Source organism: Schistocerca gregaria, chromosome 8 (genome assembly GCF_023897955.1).
Source record: "Schistocerca gregaria isolate iqSchGreg1 chromosome 8, iqSchGreg1.2, whole genome shotgun sequence".
Taxonomy (NCBI): domain Eukaryota; kingdom Metazoa; phylum Arthropoda; class Insecta; order Orthoptera; family Acrididae; genus Schistocerca; species Schistocerca gregaria.
In genome coordinates this window covers 262,746,370-262,767,795 of record NC_064927.1, presented here as the reverse complement: position 1 = coordinate 262,767,795, position 21,426 = coordinate 262,746,370, and the positions used below count along the sequence as shown (strand labels likewise).

The 21,426-nt window shown below is 44.8% G+C and overlaps 1 protein-coding gene across 1 annotated transcript in view; it reads right to left on the bottom strand.

Annotated features, from left to right (window-relative positions):
- The window catches only part of LOC126285144 (ras-like protein family member 10B), a 234,204-nt gene that overhangs the window by 10,080 nt on the left and 202,698 nt on the right, over positions 1-21,426 (bottom strand). Inside the window, exon 4 of the mRNA XM_049984460.1 lies at positions 11,962-12,080. Within this exon, the coding sequence (XP_049840417.1) occupies positions 11,962-12,080 (119 nt within the window). The remainder of the gene's footprint in view (positions 1-11,961; positions 12,081-21,426) is intronic.

The window sequence follows — 21,426 nt, the reverse complement described above, 5'->3', positions numbered from 1 at the left end:
AAATGTCATGAAGATGCAAATGTACGACAAATGAGTGGGGTTGCGTGAAATCGGGCGAAAACTCGCAGCGTTCTTAGCAGGAGACACTATTGTTCTACGCAACTTCACGTACTAGCTGTGTGCTTAGAACTCAAAAGAGAGACGTGACGTGATCAACAGGAATTCTAAAGACACTACCCGGCAATTAAATGCAAAGTTTCATCGGATTTTCACTGTAATTTCCATTTCACGATCTATTGGGCCTTACTTTCCGAATGTCCCACGTATATAAATAAGTAACTAATTAAAAATAAATTTTTAAGACATCACATTTTTAAATTCGACTAAAAACTATACAATAATTTCTCCTAGCTCCATACAGATAATCCTGAAAACTTACGACTGTGGATTTTGAATAGGTAGGAAAATACTTGTAAGATTTAAAACTAAATTTGTGGGGTACATGCAATGTTCAATACTGAGGGGGTGTACTATTAAACAATCAATTTGTACTGCATCTGCCCCATATCTTACAAATGTTTTCATAGCTATTAAAAATTCATATTCACAAATTTTAACAGCTATCTGTATGGGGTTAGCAATCTGTATAGGCATAGGAGAAATAATTTCATACTTTTTAGTACGTTTTAAGAACATGGCATATTAATAATTTATTTTTATTTACATGATTATTTTCTAAATTTTAGTCGTGTGTATGAAATTTTTCAATGGATTTTAAGTATACTCATCAGGTTATAAGAAAGATCTTTTAAATTTGAGGTCTTTTTCAATGTTTTTCACCTGATAATATCTGAAACGGAATAGTGTTACCTACAAATAACACATCAATCTGTTTGGTTGTTATTTTGCTAAAATATAAAATAAAGAAGCAAACTAAACTAATTATACAAGGGTTTTATAAGATTTTTACTTCAATACTAGATTTATTGCCTTTTCCTTGTAGACGTATGTCACATATATTGTACACATATTCTCCTCCCCATCTCTCTATCTCTGCCAACTCCTCTTTCAGTCCATGTCCTCCTACCCCTTTCTCTCTTTGCATCTCCTTTCATTCTCATGGTCCATCTCTTTCTCCCCTATCACTCTATCCATCTCCTCCTCTGCCCTCTCTCTGTTCATCTTCTCCCCCCCTCTCTCTGACAATCGTCCCCTTCCCCCTCTCTATGTCTACTTCCACCTCCCTCCTATCTCCTCCTATCCTCTCTCTCTCTGTACATCCCATCCTCCCCCCTCTCTGTCCTTTTCCTCATCCCCCCACTCTCTGTCCATTTCCACCTCTCCCCTCTCTCTGTTCAGGTTGTTGTGCTTGGCAGCCTAGATGTCAAGTGTTGCCAAATTTTCACCCCACCCCCGACCACCAAACATACTAACAAGGAAGCGAGTTAATGTTGTAATATCCTCCAATTCCGAGGTATGTTTAAAATTTCAAGTCTCCAACTCATTTGAAAGTTAATTTAAAATCAACTGCAAAATTTGTACCAAACAGGCAGACAAGATAGGGCCTAATAAAAACGTGGTAAACTGAATATCTGTTTGTCTGTTCGTCTTCTCTTGATTCCTATACCATTTGCCTGATTATGACAAAATTTTGTTAGGGGGTAGGATGTAAAACCGGCTGACTGGGGGTAGGAGAGCCACTACAGGTTATTTCAGTTTCCACTGTTCTGAATGTGGGCTTGATGGCTTCCATTACAAAATATACACGTTTGAATTCCAAAGAGCACAATACAGTGACGTGCGATAGAAAATGCTGTGTGAAGATGCATGACACTGCACTTTGGCAAACTTAAGATCAAATAACATGTCTTACATTTCCTCGAACATACATGTTTTGTATATCAAACTTTTGAGAAAGATGTGCGCTACAAAATTGATATTTTTTTTAAAAAAATTCTATCTTTTTTAATTTTTGATGTCCTATCTGGCTGGGGGGGGGGGGGGTGAGGGAGGGCGCCACTATCAAGTTTTTGCCCCGGTTCGTAAATATCGTAGATCTGGTGATGCACGTGTTCGTTCATCACTCGAGTACGAACAGAACCTACTCTGATCACTGAAGACGACAGAACTCAATTGCGCTCACCAGTCGACTCCTTCACGACACCAGAGCAGCCATGTATGGCGGTGTAGTAGTGACAGCGATAGCATGGCCCGAGACACACGTAATCTTAGCCCTAATGCAAGCAGTCCGTTCCCTGTTATCCTCGGTGACACGACAGGGGCAGTATGTGCCCCTGCTGAAAGCTGTCAATACATCCATTCGGCTTCCTGTAGGACCAGAATAAAAATGGTTCAAATGGCTCTGAGCACTATGGGACTTAACGTCTGAGGTCATCAGTCCCCTAGAACTTAGAACTACTTAAACCTAACTAACCTAAGGACATCACACACATCCATGCCCGTGGCAGGATTCGAACCTGAGACCGTAGCGATCGCGCGGTTCCACACTATAGCGCCTAGAACCGCTCGTCCAACTCGGCCGGCTCCAGAATACAGCCCCAGTCAAATGGGTCAATCTGTTGAACAGAAATATGTACTTGCCGGTGAGGTGTAGTTGTACCCAGAATGAATGTTGCGAACAATGTTCACGTCTAAGCTCGGAACAGTTACAGCCTGCAGAGTCAAAACAGAGGGCGCACAGATAGGTTTCGTGAGCGCCATTTGACTGCAAATGTCCGTGAAGTATGAATAACTAACATTAGAACCCCTCTGTATACACATATTACACACTGGTGTTTTTAACTCAATAGCCCACGTAGTTAGACGAGAAAATTTGTACTGGGGACATAATAAGTGTTAATCATCGCATATTCTCAGGGGATTTCGTATAGCCCCTTCCGCTGACGCTTGCACTTGGATGGACTTACTACACAAAGACAGACCGCCACAATCGCAAGCAGCAATGCCACACGACGTTTAATCCGTGCATACGAGCATACATATAATAAAAGTAGATGTATGTACGTTCCACACCTTCTCCTAAGCCACTAGACCGATTTCAAACAAATTCGGTACACATACGATTTACTGTCAGGCAACAATCGCTGTGTGGGTAAGAATCACCTGCCTATCATAGTTCAGTAGATATGACGATATAAACAACGAGCTGCGTGAAAAAATGCCGCCTCATGCATGACGTTTACATGTATTTCTTGTGTGCTGCTAACTTTATTCGCAGTAAATTTCATAGGTACTATCCACATATGTATTGCCTCACGTGTTCCGCAGAAATGTTGGAACACGTGAGGCAATACTGACCCTACGACTTATCTTAGAAGAAAGACTAAGGAAAGGCAAACCTACGTTTCTAGCATTTGTAGACGTAGGGAAAGCTTTTGACAATGTTGATTGGAATACTCTCTTTCAAATTCTAAAGGTGGCAGGGGTAAAATACAGGGAGCGAAGAGCTATTTACAATTTGCACAGAAAGCAGATGGCATTCATACGAGTCGAGGGGTATGAAAGGGAAGCAGTGATTGGTAAGGGAGTGAGGCACGGTTGTAGCGTCTCTCCGATCTTATTCAACCTGTATATTGAGCAAGCAATAAGACACAAAAGAAAAATTCGGAGTAAGTATTGAAGTGCATGGAGGAGAAATAAAAACGTTGAGGTTCGCCGATGACATTGTAATTCTGTCAGAGACAGCAAAGGACTTGGAAGAGCAGTTGAACGGAATGGATAGTGTCTTGAAAGGAGGATATAAGATGAACATTAACAAAAGCAAAACGAGGATAATGCAATGTAGTCGAATTAAGTCGGGTGATGCTGAGGGAATTAGTTTAGGAAATAAGACACTTAAAGTAGTAAAGGAGTTTTGCTATTTGGGGAGCAAAATAACTGATGATGGTCGAAGTAGAGAGGATGTAAAAAGTAGACTGGCAATGTCAAGGAAAGCGTTTCTGAACAAGAGAAATTTGTTAACATCGATTATAGATTTAAGTGTCAGGTAGTTGTTTCTGAAAGTATTTGTTTGGAGTGTAGCCATGTATGGAAGTGAAACATGGACGATAAATAGTTTAGACAAGAAGAGAATAGAAGCTTTTGAAATGTTGTGCTACAGAAGAATGCTGAAGATTAGATGGGTAGATCACATAACTGATGAGGAGGTATTGAATAGAATTGGGGAGAAGAGGAGTTTGTGGCACAACTTGACAAGAAGAAGGGACTGGTTGGTAGGACATGTTCTGAGGCATTAAGGGATCACAAATTTAGCATTGGAGGGCAGCGTGGAGGGTAAAAATCGTAGAGGGAGACCAAGAGGTGAATACACTAAGCAGATTCAGAAGGATGTAGGTTGCAGTAACTACTGGGAGATGAAGAAGCTTGCACAGGATAAAGTAGCATGGAGAGCTGCATCAAACTAGTCTCAGGACTGAAGACAATAACAACAACATCCACATATGCTCCTATATGCACCTACAAACTATATCATTCTACCACACATACTTCAGGATATACACTGAAGCTTCAAATAAATTGGTATAGGCATGTGTATTAAAATACAGAGATATGTAAACAGGCAGAGCGACGGGAAACAGAATCTCTGAGATAGCGATGAAGCGGGGATTTTCCCGAATTACCATTTCACGTGTTTTCCATGAGTATCAGTAATCCAGTAAAACGTCAAATCTGCGACAGCGCTCCGGCCGGGAAAAGATCATGTAAGAACGGGACCAACGAGGAATGAAGAGAATCGTTGAACGTGACAGAAGTGAAAGCCTTCCGCAAATTGGTGCAGATTTCAGTGCTGGGCCAACAAGTGTCAGCGTCCGAACCAGTCAACGAAACATCATCGAAAAGGGGTTTTGGGGCTGAAGACAGACTCGTGTTCCCTTGGTGCCGGCACGACGAAAAGATTTACGCTTCGCCCGGGCCGGTCAACAACGACATTGGACTGTTGATGACTGGAAAGATGTTGACCGGTCGGACGAGTCTCGTTTCAAATTGTATTGAACGAATGGACGTGTACGTATATGGAGACAATCACCTGAATCCGTGGTCCCTGCGTGTCAGCAGGGGCTGGTGGAGGCTCTGTAGTGGTGTGGAGCGTGTGCAGTTCGAGTGATATGGGATCCCTCATACATCTAGATACGACTCTCAAAGGTGTCACGTACATAAGCATCTTGTCTTATCATTGCATCCATTCATGTCCTCTGTGCATTCCGACAGACTTGTGCAATTCCAGCAGGACAATGCGACACCCCACACGTCCAGAATTGCTACAGTGTGCCTCCAGCAACAATCTTCTGAGTTTAATCACTTCCGCTGGCCACCAAACTCCCCAGTCATGAACATTATGAATATTATTGAGCATATCTGGGCTGCCTTGCAATGTGCTGCTAGGAAGAGATCTTATCCACTCGTATTCTTACGGGTTTATGGACAGCCCTGTAGGATTCATGATGTCAGTTCCCTCCAGCACTACTTCAGACGTTAGTCGAGTCCATGCCACGTCACACACCATCATAGAGCCTCCACCAGGTTGAAAAGTCTCCTTCTGGCATGCAGGGTCCATGGGTTCATGAGGTTGTCTCCATACCCGTACACGTCCATGCGTTCGATACAATTTGAAACGAGACTCGTCCGATAAGACACCATGTTTCCAGTCATCAACAGTCCAGTGTCGGTGTTGCCGGGCCCAGCGAGGCGTAAAGCTTTGTGTCGTGCACTCGTCAAAGGCACACAAGTTGGCCTTCGGCTCCGAAAGCCCATATGGATGATGATTCGTCGAGTAGTTCGCACAACGACATTAGTTGGTGGCCCAGCATTGTAATCTGCAGCAATTTGAGGAAGGGTTGCACTTCTGTCACGTTGTACGATTTTCTACAATCGTCATTGGTCCCGTTCTTGCAGGATCTTTTTCCAGCTGTAGCGATGTCGGAGATTTAATGTTGTAGTGCATTCGTGATATTCACGGTACATTTGTGAAATGGTCGTACGGGAAAATCCCCACTTCGTCGCTATCTCGGAGATGCTGTGTCCTATCGTTCGTGCGGCGAGTACAACATCGCCTTCAAACTCATTAAAATCTTGATCATTTGCCATTTAGCAGATGTGGACTCTGACCACAATCTATTGGTTATGAACTGTAGATTAAAACTGAAGAAACTGCAAAAAGGTGGGAATTTAAGGAGATGGGACCTGGATAAACTGACTAAACCAGAGATTGTACAGAGTTTCATGGAGAGAATAAGGGAACAATTGACAGGAATGGGGGAAAGAAATACAGTAGAAGAAGAATGGGTAACTTTGAGGGATGAAATGGTGAAGGTAGCAGAGGATCAAATAGGTAAAAAGACGAGAGCTAGTAGAAGCCCTTGGGTAACAGAAGAAATTCTGAATTTAATTGACGAAAGGAGAAAATATAAAAATGCAGTAAATGAAGCAGGCAAAAAGGAATACAAACATCTCAAAAAAAGGAAGTGCAAAATGGCTAAGCAGGGATGGCAAGAGGACAAATGTAAGGTTATAGGGGCTTCTCTCACTATGGGTAAGATATATACTGCCTACAGGAAAATTAAAGAGACCTTTGGAGAAAGGAGAATCACTTGCACGAATATGAAGAACTCTGATGGAAACCCAGTTCTAATCAAAGGAGGGAAAGCAGAAAGGTGGAAGGAGTATATGGAGGGTCTATACAATGGCGATGTACTTGAGGACAATATTATGGCAAGGGAAGAGGATGTAGATGAAGATGAAATGGGAGACATGATACAGCGTGAAGAGTTTGACAGAGCATAGAAACACCTGAGTCGAAACAAGGCCCCCCCTGGAGTGGACAACATTCCATTAAAACTACTGACAGCCTTGGGGGAGCAAGTCCTGACAAAACTCTGCCATTTGGTTAGCAAGATGTATGAGACAGGCGAAATACCCTCAGTCTTCAAGAAGAATATAATAATTCCAAGCCCGGCCGGTGTGGCCGAGCGGTTCTAGGCGCTTCAGTCTGGAACGGCGCACCGCTACGGTCGCAGGTTCGAATCCTGCCTCGGGCATGGATGTGTGTGATGTCCTTAGGTTAGTCAGGTTTAAGTAGTTCTAAGTCCTATGGGGCTGATGACCTCAGATGTTAAGTCCCATAGTGTTAAGAGCCAATAATTCAAATCCCAAAGAAAGCAGATGTTGACAGATGTGAAAATTACCGAACTATCAGTTTAATAAGTCACAGCTGCAAAATACTAACGCAAATTCTTTTCAGACGAATGGAAAAACTGATAGAAGCCGATCTTGAGGAAGATCAGTTTGGATTCCGTAGAAATGTTGGAACACGTGAGGCAATACTGACTCTACGACTTATCTTAGAAGAAAGACTAAGGAAAGGCAAACCTACGTTTCCAGCATTTGTAGACTTAGAGAAAGCTTTTGACAATATTGGTTGGAATACTCTCTTTCTAATTCTGAAGGTGGCAGGGATAAAATACAGGGAGCGAAAGGCTATTTACAATTTGTACAGAAAGCAGATGGCAGTCATACGAGTCGAGGGGTATGAAAGGGAAGCAGTGGTTGGGAAGGGAGTGAGACACGGTTGTAGCCTGTCCCCTATGTTATTCAATCTGTATATTGAGCAAGCAATAAGACACAAAAGAAAAGTTCAGAGTGGGTATTAAAATCCATGGAGAAGAAATAAAAACTTTAAGGTTCGCCAATGACATTGTAATTCTGTCAGAGACAGCAAAGGACTTGGAAGAGCAGTTGAACGGAATGGATAGTGTCTTGAAAGGAGGGTATAATATGAACATCAACAAAAGCAAAACGAGGATAATGGAATGTAGTCGAATTAAGTCGAGTGATGCTGAGGGAATTAGGTTAGGAAATGAGACACGTAAAGTAGTAAAAGAGTTTTGCTATTTGGGGAGCAAAATAACTGATGATGGTCAAAGTAGAGAGGATATAAAATGTAGACTGGCAATGGCAAGGAAAGCGTTTCTGAAGACGAAAAATTTGTTAACATCGAGTATAGATTTTAATGTCAGGAAGTCGTTTCTGAAAGTATTTGTATGGAGTGTAGCCTTGAATGGAAATGAAACGTGGACGATAAATAGATTACACAAGAAGAGAATATAAGCTTTCGAAATGTTGTGCTACAGAAGAATGCTGAAGATTAGATGGGTAGATCACGTAACTAATAAGGAGGTATTGAACAGGATTGGGGAGAAGAGGAGCTTGTGGCACAACTTGACTAGAAGAAGGGATCGGTTGGTAGGACATGTTCTGAGACATCGAGAAAGCACTAATTTAGTATTGGAGGGCAGCTTGGAGGGTAAAAATCGTTGAGGGAGACCAAGATATGAATATATTAATCAGATTCAGAAGGATGTGGGCTGCATTAGGTACTGGGAGATGAAGAAGCTTGCACAGGATAGAGTAGCATGGAGAGTTGCATCAAACCAGTCTCAGGACTGAAGACCACAACAACAACCGATCTAACAACCGCGCCAGACAGCTGTTGCGTTATATAGGCGTTGCCGACCGTTGCGCCGTATTATGCCTGTTTACATATTTTTGTAGTTGAATACGCATGCTATACCAATTTCTTCGGCGCTTCAGTGTAATATAGAGGAAGAAGTGTTTCGAGGTATCTTTAATGCAGCAGTTGCGACAAATATAAGAGTCACTCCAAAAGAAATGCACACTATTTTTTATAAATTCCATATTTTATTCTACATGTTTGAAAGTTTTACGGCGTGTAGATGTATAACCTTTAGGAACAATATTTTCATTTCTCCGCATAATTTCCACCCCTCTCAACTGCCTTACGCCACCTTGGAACCAGCGCCTGTATACCTGCACTGTAAAATTCTGGACCAACCTGTTGGAGCTACTGTTTGGCAGCGTGCACAAAGGAATCATCATCTTCAAACCTTGTTCCACGAAAAGAGTCTTTCAGTTTCCCAATGATATGATAGTCACATGGAGCCAGGTCAGGACTGTAAGGCAGGTGTTTCAGTGTTGTCCATCTAAGTTTTGTGATCGTTTCCATGGTTTTTTGACTGATGTGTGGCCGTGCATTGTCATGCAACAGCAATACATCCTGCTTTTGCCGCTGTGGTCGAACACGACTCAGTCGAGCTTGAAGTTTCTTCAGTGTCATCACATATGCATCAGAATTTGTGGATGGTTCCATTTGGCATGATGTCCACAAGCAAGAGTCCTTCGGAATCGAAAAACACCGTAGCCATAACTTTTCCAGCAGAAGGTGTGATTTTGAATTTTTTTTCTTGGGTGAATTTACATGATGCCACTCCATTGATTGCCTCTTCGTCTCTGGTGAGAAATGATGGAGCCATGCTTCATCACCTGTTACAATTCTTCCAAGAAATTCATCTCCATCATTCTCGTACTGTTCCAAAAGTTCGCTGCATACCGTTTTTCTTGTTTCTTTGTGAGCCACTGTCAACATCTTGGCAACCCACCAGGCACAAACCTTTTTTAACGCCAACACTTTCAGTATTCTGCAAACACTTCCTGTCTGGCCGTGCATTTTCGTGCAACAGCAAAACATCCTTTTGCCGACGTGGTCGAACATGACTCAGTCGAGCTTGAAGTTTCTTCAGTGTCGTCGCATATGCATTAGAATTTATGGTGGTTCCGCTTGGCATGATGTCCACAAGCAAGAGTCCTTCGGAATCGAAAAACACCGTAGCCATAACTTTTCCAGCACAAGGTGTGATTTTGAATTTTTTTTCTTGGGTGAATTTACATGATGCCACTCCATAGATTGCCTCTTCGTCTCTGGTGAGAAATGATGGAGCCATGCTTCATCACCTGTCACAATTCTTCCAAGAAATTCATCTCCACCATTCTCGTACTGTTCCAAAAGTTCGCTGCATACCGTTTTTCTTGTTTCTTTGTGAGCCACTGTCAACATCTTGGCAACCCACCAGGCACAAACCTTTTTTAACGCCAACACTTTCAGTATTCTGCAGACACTTCCTTCCCCTATCCCAACGAAGCGTGACCATTCGTTCACTGTGATGCGTCTGTCAGCAGTCACCAATTCGTCAACTCTCTGCACATTGTCTGGAGTGTGTGCGGTACGAGGCCTGACGCTACGAGGACAATCCTCAATATCGCCGTGCCCGCTTTCGTCACGTAACCTACACCTCTTTTTTGCCAAGGATGATGGTTAGATTCCTTGTAGAGGTATCGATCTGTGTGAGTGTTCTTTCTATATACCTTTTGTCATTGAAACCTTGGTGGACAGAGCCAACAAAATCTGCGAGCCGACTTACTTAGAAGATGAACTGAATCACGTACGGTCAGCCTTCATCAAAAACGGATATACCAGCAAGGAAATTGATCGAGCCCTCCATCAAAGAAGAAAAGAAGCCAGAAGTCCAGAGCAACAACGGTCACCTACTGGAAAAGTTTTCCTACCGTTTATTAATAAGGTTACGGACCGTGTCCGCAGCTCGTGGTCGTGCGGTAGCGTTGTCGCTTCCCGCGCACGTGTTCCCGGGTTCGATTCCCGGCGGGATCAGGGATTTTCTCTGCCTCGTGATGACTGGGTGTTGTGTGCTGGCCTTAGGTTAGTTAGGTTTAAGTAGTTCTAAGTTCTAGGGGACTGATGACCTTAGATGTTAAGTCCCATAGTGCTCAGAGCCATTTGAGCCATTTTGAGTTACGGACCGTGTCGGGAAAGTTCTGGCCAAGTATGGAATCGAAACAATCTTCAGACCCACCAAGAAGATTAAGGAATATTTAAGAACTTAAATGACGACCGACATCCCCTAGCAACACCTGGGGTATACAAAATTCCATGCAGTTGTGGACAAGTATATATTGGAATAACGAACAGAAGTGTAAACACCCGCTAAGCCGAACATAAAAGACACTGCCGCTTAGGACACATCGACAAATAGGCCGTAGCTGAGCATGTTTTTCGAGATGGGAATCATGAAATTAAATTTAATGAGACAAGCGTTCTAGCACGAACATACCATTATCATGCGCGCATGAATAGAGAAGCAGTAGAAATTCACAAGCGCCACAACAATTTCAATAGAAAAGAGAAAGTTTTGAAGTTGGACAAAATATGGATGTCGACGTTGCGCCAGCAGAATGACAATCGATTACTCTTAATCGAGAATGATGACGCCTTCCAAAGATAGGCATATCGTCGGCATCACGTGACGAATGGTGGTTCCCTATGTGCGCTCTATCAATGCGGGAGTACCTGGAGCCTCAGTGGCAGTAGCCGGACGACCTCAGAAGACGTCTCCCGCAGATGGAGACGAAACGTCAGGTGGAAATTTTATACATCGACCACGGCCTCCCAGCCCGGATGTTTCAACTAAAGACAACAAAAAAATGGTTCAAATGGCTCTGAGCACTATGGGACTCAACTGCTGTGGTCATTAGTCCCCTAGAACTTAGAACTACTTAAACCTAACTAACCGAAGGACATCACACACAGCCATGCCCGAGGCAGGATTCGAACCTGCGACCGTAGCAGTCGCACGGTTCCGGACTGCGCCCCTAGAACCGCGAGACCACCGCGGCCGGCTAAAAACAACACCGGCCGTGAAAGCCTACATTGTATGATTACACTGTTACACTTTCACACATGCAGAATGAAAACTGTATTTAAAAAAAAAATAGTGAGCATTTCTTTTGGAGTGACCCTAGTAGTATTTTTAATGCACACAAAATTTAATGCAGAAGCTATGAAACAAGGCCGTTTACCTAAAGGACTAAGCAATCTAATGTGTCTTGTTCCGTCTGTTCTCCACCAGCCAGTCACAGCACAGTAGGTTACGGTGTGTCCGTGAGTAGACCCGATAGCACCGGAGGGAAGATTAAAGAATGTCCTGTAGTGGCTAGACTGCTCTACAGTGGTACCGACTGCGTGCCGTTTGAGCGCTACGTGGTTGTCCGCCCGGAGAGGCGGGCGCACCTGAGGCAGGCGTGGGCGGCTGGGCGGCGGCGGCGGCGGCGGCGGCGGCGGCGTGCATCTGCAGCGCGTCCAGCTTGTTGCCGACGACGACGACGGGCACGTGGCGCATGTCGCGGCTCTCCCACATCTGGTCGCGCAGGCTGCGGATGTACTGGAACGACTCCGTGTTGCACAGGTCGAACACCTGCAACAGCGCGCCGCACCACTCACACGGCGCTCTCTCCGGTCTCCTCCACAACTACATCTCCCGCGCAGGTGCTTGATTATTACACCCGTTGGTTACAATTAAAGTGCGGCTACTCACAGACGTCCAGTGTGGGCTGTAATTATCGTAAGGAAACTAAACTTTGTAGATATCCTAATACACTACTGGCCATTGAAATTGCTACACCAAGAAGAGATGCAGATGAGGGTATTCATTGGACAAACATATTATACTAAAACTGACATGTGATTACATTTTCACGCAATTTGGGTGCATAGATCCTGAGAAATCAGTACCCAGAACAACCATCTCTGGCCGTAATAACGGTCTTGATGCACCTGAGCATTGAGTCAAACAGAGCTTGGATGACGTGTACAGGTACAGCTGCCCATGCAGCTTCAACACGATACCACAGTTCATCAAGAGTAGTGACTGGTGGCGTATTGTGACGAGCCAGTTGCCGGCCAGACGTTTTCAGTTGGTGACAGATCTGGATAATGTCCTGGCCAGAGCAGCAGTCGAACATTTTGTGTATCCAGAAAGGCCCGTACAGGACCTGCAACATTCGGTCGTGCATTATCCTGCTGAAATGTAGGGTTTAACAGAGATCGAATGAAGGGTAGAGTCACGGGTCGTAACACATCTGAAATGTAACGTCCACTGTTCGAAGTGCCGTCAATGCGAACAAGAGGTCACCGACACGTGTAACCAATGGCCAGTATGGGGATGACGAATACACGCTTCCAATGTGTGTTCACCGCAGTGTCGCGAAACACAGATGCGACCATCATGATGCTGTAAACAGAACCTGATCTCATCCGAAAAAATGACGTTCTGCCATTCGCGCACCCAGGTTCGTCAATGAGTACACCATCACAGGCGCTCCTGCCTATGATGCAGCGTCAAGTGTAACCGCAGCCATGATCTCCGGGCTGATAGTCCATGCTGCTGAAAACGTCGTCGACCTGTTCGTGCAGATGGTTGTTGTCTTGCAAACGTCCCCATCTGTTGACTCAAGGATCGAGACGTGGCTGCACGATCCGTTACAGCCATGCGGATAAGATGCCTGTCATCTCGACTGCTAGTCATTAGATCTCGACCAACGCTATCAGCAATGTCGCCATACGATAAACCGCAATCGCGATAGGCTACAATCCGACCTTTATCAAAGTCTGAAACGTGATGGTACGCATTTCTCTTCCTTACACGAGGCATCACAACAACGTTTCACCAGGCAACGTCGGTCAACTGCTGTTTGTGTATGAGAAATGGGTTGGAAACTTTCCTCATGTCAGCACGTTGTAGGTGTCGCCACTGGCGGAAACCTTGTGTGAATGCTCTGAAAAGCTAATCATTTACATATCACAGCATCTTCTTCTTGTCGGTTAAATTTCGTGCCTGTAGCACGTCATCTTCGTGGTATAGCAATTTTAATGGCCAGTAGTGTAGATTACATCATGGTCAGTGAGAGACTCCGAAATCAGATATTGCATCGTAAGGTGTACCCGCTGGCAGACGTAGACTCAGATCGCAATTTAGCAATGATGAAGAGATGGCTGAAAAGTACTAAGAAAGAAAGAAATGCTTTTAACTTCTCTGGGGGTATAGATACTGCGATTATGGGTTGCTAAGTAGGCAGTATAGTTGAAGAGGAACGGACATAACTAAAAAGGGCAGTCACAGAAGCTGGAAAGAAAAACGTAGGTACAAGGAACGTAACTGCGAAGAAACGATGCGTAACAGAAGAAAACCTACGTTCAGGGAAATACAGGGATACAGAAGTACAAGTCACTTAAGAATGAAATAATTTGGAAGCACAGGAAACCTGAGGCGAGATGACTACATGAAAAATGTGAAGAAATCGAAAAAGAAATGATTATCAGAAGGAATGACTCACCATATACAAGTCAAAACAACCTCCGGTGAAATTAAAAGCAAGGGCGCCAACATTAACAGTGCAATGAGAATTCCACTGTCAAGTGCATAAGAGGAAGGGATAGGTGGAAAGAGTACATTGAGGTCTTCCAAGAGGGGGAGGGCTTGTCTGATGACGTGACCGAAGAAGAAACAGGCGTCAACAGGGAAGAGATAGGGGATACAGTGTTAGAATCTGAATTCAGTGGAGCTTTTGAAGACTTAAAATCAAATAAGGTAGAAGAGATCGAACACATACCATCGGAATTTCCAAAATCGTGGGGGAAGTAGCAATAAGACGACTATTCACGGTGATGTATAGAGTGTATAGGACTGGCAATATACCATCAGACTTCCCATATTTCCTACGACTGCAAGATTCGCCAAGAACGAGGATTAACACAATCAGCTTAACAGCTTATACATCCAAGTTGCTGACAAGAATAATTTAGAGAAGAATGGAAAATAAAATTGAGGATCTGTTAGATGACGATCAGTTTGGTTTTAGGAAAGCTAAAGACACAAGAGAGGCAGTTCTGAATTTGTGGTTGATAATGGAAGCAAGGCTGATGAAACAGCAAAACACATTCATATGATTTGTCGACGTGAAAAAAGCGTTCGCCATTGTAAAATGGTGCAAGATGTTAGAAGTCCTGACAAAAATTGGGGTAAACTATAGGAAAGACTGCTAATATACAATATGTACAAGAACCAAGAGGGAAGAATAAGAGTGGACTTACAAGAGCGAAGTGCACAGATTAAAAAGGGTGTAAGGTCATGCTGTAGTCTTTCACCCCTGTTGTTCAGTCTATACGTCGAAGAAGGAAAGACTGAAACAATAGGAAGTTTCAATAGTGGGATTAAAATTCAAGATGAATGGATATCAATGCTAAGATTCGCTGATGACATTGCTATCCTCAGTGAAAATGAAGAAGAATTACAGGCCCTGTAGAATGGAATGAAGAGACTAATGGGTGCAGAATGTGTACTGAGAGTAAATCGAAGAAAGGCGAAGGTTATGAGAACTAGCAGAAATGAGAACAGCGAGAAACTTAACATCGGCATCACAAGTAGATGAAGAAGAGGAATTGTGCGACCGAAGAAGCAAAGTAACCCATGATTTACGGAGCAAGGAGGACATAAAAATAATACTAGCACTGGCCAAAAAGGGCATTCCTTGCCAAGAGAAGTCGACTGGTCTCAAACATAGGTCTAAATTTGAGGAAGACATTTCTGAAAATGTACGTTTGGAGTGCATGGCAGTGTGTTATGGACTGTAGGAAAATGCGAACAGAGGAGAATAGGTGCATTTGAGATTGTAGTGTACAGAAGAACGTTGAAAATTAGGTGAACTCATGAGGTAAGGAATAAGGATGTTCCCTGCGGGCTCAGCGAGAAAAGGAGTACACACAAAACACTGACAAGAAGAAGAGACAGAATGATAAAGCAGCTATTGAGACATCAAGGAATAACTTCTATGTAAAACATTCTCGATATTCATGCCGCGTCAGTTCTGGATAAAATCTCGAGCTTTCGACGATTACCTCCATCGTCATCGTCAGGAGCTGACTGTCTTCACGGCTGCTGTGGTAGCCTTATGATTGGACGGCGATTACGTACTGCTGTCGCAGTAACAGCTTCTGCGACAGCAGTACGTAGTCGCCGACCAATTATAAGCCGACCAATCAGAAGCCGTCCACGGGCTATAAATAAGGCTACCACAGCAGCAGTGAAGAGTGTCAGCTCCTGACGATGACGATGGAGGTAATCGTCGAAAGCTCGAGATTTTATCCAGAACTGACGCGGCAAGAATACCGAGAATGTTTTACATACAAGTGCCGTCTCGAAAAAACTTCGTTCCCAAGGAATAACTTCCATTGTGATAGAGGAAGCGGTATAGGGAGAAACTGTAGAGGAAGACAGGGACTCCGGTTACATCCAGCAAATAATGGAGAACACAGGCTGCAGGTGCTACTCCGATGTGAAAAAGTTGACACAGGGGAGGGATGATTTCAGTTCGCTGCCTGATACTATGTATTCCCTTATCAGCTCTATACAGTACAGACCGTCCTAATTGCACGCTTTTATATAAAAGAATACTTTTGTACCTTAACTACATGAGACAGTATTGCTGCACTGTAAAATACCCTTCTGGGCATAGCTGCGTAAAATTGAGACAGGTGCCAGAGCAGATGCAAGAGGCAACGGAAGCAGGTCAGATCAGAACCTACGAGACGCTGTTACATCAGGGTCTGCCTGTTTATACAACTAGAGGTGCAACTACTATCTCAAGCAATTACCACATCGCTGGCAGCTGAGGGACAGTAGGTGTGACAATGCAGAAAGTCAGAGCCACTGCAGTATTGATGGTCCGGTTGCTTCAGATCCAAGCCATGGTTTTGTTGTGGCTAAAATGATCAAAACTGATGCTGTAGCAAAACAATAACGGGTCAAGTCCGTATAAATACTCGTTGTTTCTAGTCAACGGCATCCCAGGTGTCAGCCACCAATAATGAGGAGGGAACTACGACGGTCTATCAGTCTACATGTCCGCATTGTACCGACCCGACCTATTCTGGCTCTCTACGCATCAGAATGGGCGAGAGAAATGGTGAGGGACGGAGCAGATTGACTCCAGAGCGTGCTGTGAGACAAATGTAGCATTGACAGATGTTTATTCAAGCAGCCTTATAGAGCACTCTGGCCTGCAAAAGGGCCGCACTGTGGGTGGACAAACGAAGCCGGCGCCCCGATCACGCCTGGTGTCACCTGTTGTCCTGGGTCGAGCTGGCTGCTGCCGCCTCGCCGTGTGGGTCGCCTGCAGGCGAAGACGATTGCGGCCCTCTGGAATCGTGTCGGTTAAGCACCCCTGCACGTACTCCTTGTCCCAACGTCGTGCGCTTGAATGTGTTAAGTGGCTCTGAGCACTATAGGACTTAACGTCTCAGGTCATCAGTCCCCTAGAGCTTAGAACTACTTAAACCTAACTAACCTAAGGACATCCCACACATCCATGCCCGAGGCAGGATTCGAACCTGCGACCGTAACGGTCGCGCGGTTCCAGACTGAAGCGCCTAGAACCGCTCGGCCACTCAGGCCGGCTTGTGTCTGTTAGCCGATGTCATCATGACGAGCAGCAATGCCCTGCTCACCCCAACCCGTGGTAGATCAGGACAATGGTCGTAGACGTCCGAGTTGCTAAGAGGCCGCTAGGGGGTGCCTTCTCCAGCCATATCGTAGCCAGGCTGTTGACCGAAGTCGTCAGAGGGCGGAGGCTGGCAGGACTCCAGCTCCCTGCCCAGGCAAAACTTATCCCAAGTCTCACAGTTGTCATGCTACAGGTATGATACCGAGCGAGGTGGCGCAGCGCAGCGCACTGGACTCGCATTCGGGAGGACGACGGTTCAAACCCGCATCCGACCATACTGTTGTAGGTTTTTCCGTGATTTCCGTAAATTGCTTCAGGCAGTTGCCGGGATCTTCCTTTGAAAGTGCACGACCGATTTCCTTCCTCACCCTTCCCTAATTCCATGGGACTGTTGACCTTGTTGTTTGGTCCCCTCTCCCCAAAATCAACTAATCAACCAACCGGCCAACCACAAATGTGACGAGCTTCGTGCTGGAAACTGATGAGTTAATCAGCAGCAGGTTGCCAGGCGATTTCTACCATCAAAAGCGGATCGTGGTTTCTCTGACACTCAGAAGCCCATGATTCTCTACAGTTCAAGGCACAGATGCAATGGCGGTACGACTGAATGAGTGGGTCTCCTAAGCTCAATTATTTGTACCTTAGTAGCTACACTTCTAACGTAGTCCTACTGGAGGGGTGCGACTAAGTACTTGTCCCATCAACTTCCCCAAGCTCTCTCTACACGGAGCAGGCCCACTTGAATTTGCAACAAGTGAGTTCCCCGGTAGCACACAAGTGCCCGAGTTACAAAATATTACTTCATTCTTGGACACACTGTGTTAGCTGTTCCGCGTGCTCGATCGGTGTGCGGCGTCGCCAACTCCTGTGTGCCTGAAGAGTGTAGTCATAACGTCAATAATACCGTCCAGTAGCTTACTCGATTAGCCCATCAATCGAATTGCCCTCTGCTGGGCGCGTGTAGGAATAAGACTTTAAAAATTCAAATTTCACACGCCGAACTTTTTAGGGGCACAGCAGCATGGATCAATCAGTCACCCTACTGCAGGTGTCAAGTCCAATGTTACAGACTTAGCGCTCTCCAACAGGTACGTCACCTGGGGGCGTATTTGAGCCTCGTCCCCTGGAGGTCTAGAGTTCCAGTAAGGAGCCGTGCAGTCTTTCAGCTGCCATCCCTCATACTAGCAAACTCTTGGCTGTGTACCTCTGCTCGTGAGCGCTGCTGCCTCTGCACGCTGTGACCTGGACTGCCGGGCAGTCTCTATTCTGCATTACAGCGCGCCGCTCCCTGCTGCGGTAGGCATCCGTGTAGAGCATCTGCCGTCATCACCACCAGCCATCCGACACTACAAGTTGTCATTCTGCCTCCTGACGGCTTCGCCTCCTCACAGGCCGTATGCAACTGACGTCCTGGGTGCACTGACGTCTCCGAATATAATCTCAGTTGCTGTAGATGACATATATTTTAGTAACGGTGTTTTTATGAGAACATGTAGGATGATAACTAGGATATCAATTCACCAATCCACCGCTACCCCGCCCAGGGTGGTGGGCTATTGGCCTCTGAGCCGTGGTAAAATTTGCTGTTTTGAAGAGCGCGCCGCAGCGCGTTGTGTGAAGGTTCAAATGGCTTTGAGCTCTATGGGACTTAACATCTGAGGACATCACACACATCCATGCCCAAGGCAGGATTCGAACCTGCGACCGTAGCGGTCACGCGGTTCCAGCCTAAAGCGCCTAGAACCGCTCGGCCACACCGGCCGGCTGTGTGATGCAGTCACCCTCCGTTTCTGGCGGTGGCGCCACTGTGGCAATCGCAGCTTTGGTGTCTCCCTCTGGTGGAAAAGGTGGAAGGTTGCCTATTCACGTGCATTTAAGGGGCGCTATAAGTTCGCCAGGGGCAGTTGGTCGGTCGGGGCGAGTCTGGTCAGTTGGTTAGCCGGGTCAGTGTGGGGCAGTCAGTGTCTGTCTGTCGTCCGGAGTGCTACTATGCGTTAGGCCGCCAGTCTGCGGCGCATGTGAGGTCGCCACGTGCGTCCAGTGGGCCGCACCGTATAGAAAGGGATAGTGGCTTCTTGGCCGACACGAGAGCAACAGGAGTCAACCCACGACATCGGTCTGCCGGTGCGAGCTGCGACGCCGTGAGACGGGAGAACGGCGCGCCTTCCTGCGTCCATTGAAGCGGCTGGCAGCGGGCGGTTCGGGAGAGCGTTTTTGGGATGTTGCGCCAGGTCTTCGCCAGACATCGCAGTTTATTAGAAATTAAGTGGTTCATGATATGTTGTTTGATTTACTTGTTAAATTCTACTTGTTTTCTTGGTCAGTCTCTCTTCCCCAGCTTGTTCTTCTGTCTCCTGTCCGCATTTGTTAGGCAGTTAGTGTCTGTCTGTTTGTCAGTCGGTCTGCCGTAAGTTAATAGCTGCCTCTGTCATGTTTGTCGGATTCGGCGTTAAAGAATTTATTGCTTGAAGTGTAACGGCCGAATTCCTGAAATATGTTTTTATCTTGCCTACCATCTTAAGAGGCGGTATATGTGTAATGTAGAGCATGTTTCGCTAACCTTGTATATTTTATGTAAGACTGCATTTCATGAGTTTTTATTTAAATGGGTATTTTAGGATATAAAGTTGCCATCCTTCCACCGTAAGAGTTTTTTTTTAATCAAGTTGCACCTTCAGTGGCAAGTTAATCTTTTAATGTTAGTGTTTTGAACCATTTCCATCCCTCCTACGTGGTGCATAGTTTATGTGCTTGTGTGAGTTGTTAAAATTTTTAGTTTAAAGTAATCTGGTGTGTTGCAGATTTGCACCGGTGTAGTCTTTCAGAGGTTGTTGCGAGCGGTCGTGACTACAGCCGTGTCAAAAGGGAGCGGCAAGGTTCTCAGCCCGAAAGCTCATACTGTCAAAAATTTGTTCTTTCTGTCTCTGAATAAATTGTAACTTGATATTTAGAGGGTGCTTTCTGATTATGAGTTTAAATGTCTCTAAAGAAAAGGCTTCAGGAATAAAATTTCCATTTGTTGAAAGAAATTTGATTTGTTTTCATCAGTTACCCACTGGCAACTACTTCCACGCTCACATGGTGTGATTAAATGTATTAATATTCTTGATGAATTGCTAGTAAATAAAGCAAATTCTTAAGAAAAAGTTGAAAGTAAATTCACGGTTCAGCCTCCATGTCTCTGCCAAGCTGGTTCCAGCACCAACAGCAGAAGCTACCACGACAGTCTCAATAGTACTCAAAATATGCCAGTAATTCTTTCTGCAGGTGAGGGGCATTTCTAAGCGCAAAGTAGAAAGAGCTGCGCTTTTTGTTAACTTAGCCACATGCTCGTGTCATCCCACTGTTTGTTGTCTCTCTGGAGCCGCGCAGGGTAGCCGTGCTGTCTAGGTCGTCTTAATACGGTTCGCGCGGATCTCCCCGTTGGAGGTCCGTAGCGTTAGTTAGATTAAGTAGTGCATAAGCCTAGGGAGCGATGACCTCAGCAGTTTGGTCCCACAGTCCTTACCACAAATTTCCAAATTTATCTCTCTGGACGCCTGTGAACACCTCACTTGGATCCCCGTCCAGTGTGTGATCATTGATCTCTACTTCTGATTCTTACAATTCATGTTGTTTTGTCTGTAACTGCATAATACTTCGTAACATTATGGTGTACTCTGTTTGTTCTTAACCAGCTACAAGCCTGCACCATTATTCTCTACGCTGTGTCTAATGTGGATGTGTCTGGGCACTTTATCGGTACGATTGTATCATCAGAAAACATTAGATTTTTAGAGAGGTCTCCAGTTTCCCATACAAATTACTTCTGAAAGTCAAAGAACAGGAATGTTCCAAGTACAGCAACTAGCAGAATACCTTATTTATTGTTTTCTCGTTAGAAATTTAGTCCTATACTTGTGGTGTCATAAGTTATTGCGGCCCGCTATTTTCTATTATTAAGCTAATAATTGCCAGGGGAATACCTTTAACACCACAAAATTTCGTTTTTAGAGTAGAGTGCTATAATCTACACAGTCAGAACACTAGCAAGATTTTAGAAAATATCAGCACAATATTGTTACATGTTCGGTCCCATCATAAAAATACGAGCGATCTTAAATTGCGTTCTCAATACAGAATTCGTTACGCAAGGTGAACTGAGCTATTATTAAATGAGTTGTTGAATATTCTGTTGTAAGCTATCTTCTGAAAAATATTTGATAACAATGAAAACAGGGAGATGGGTCGATATTTAGAAACCTGTTGCTTATTTTCAGTTTC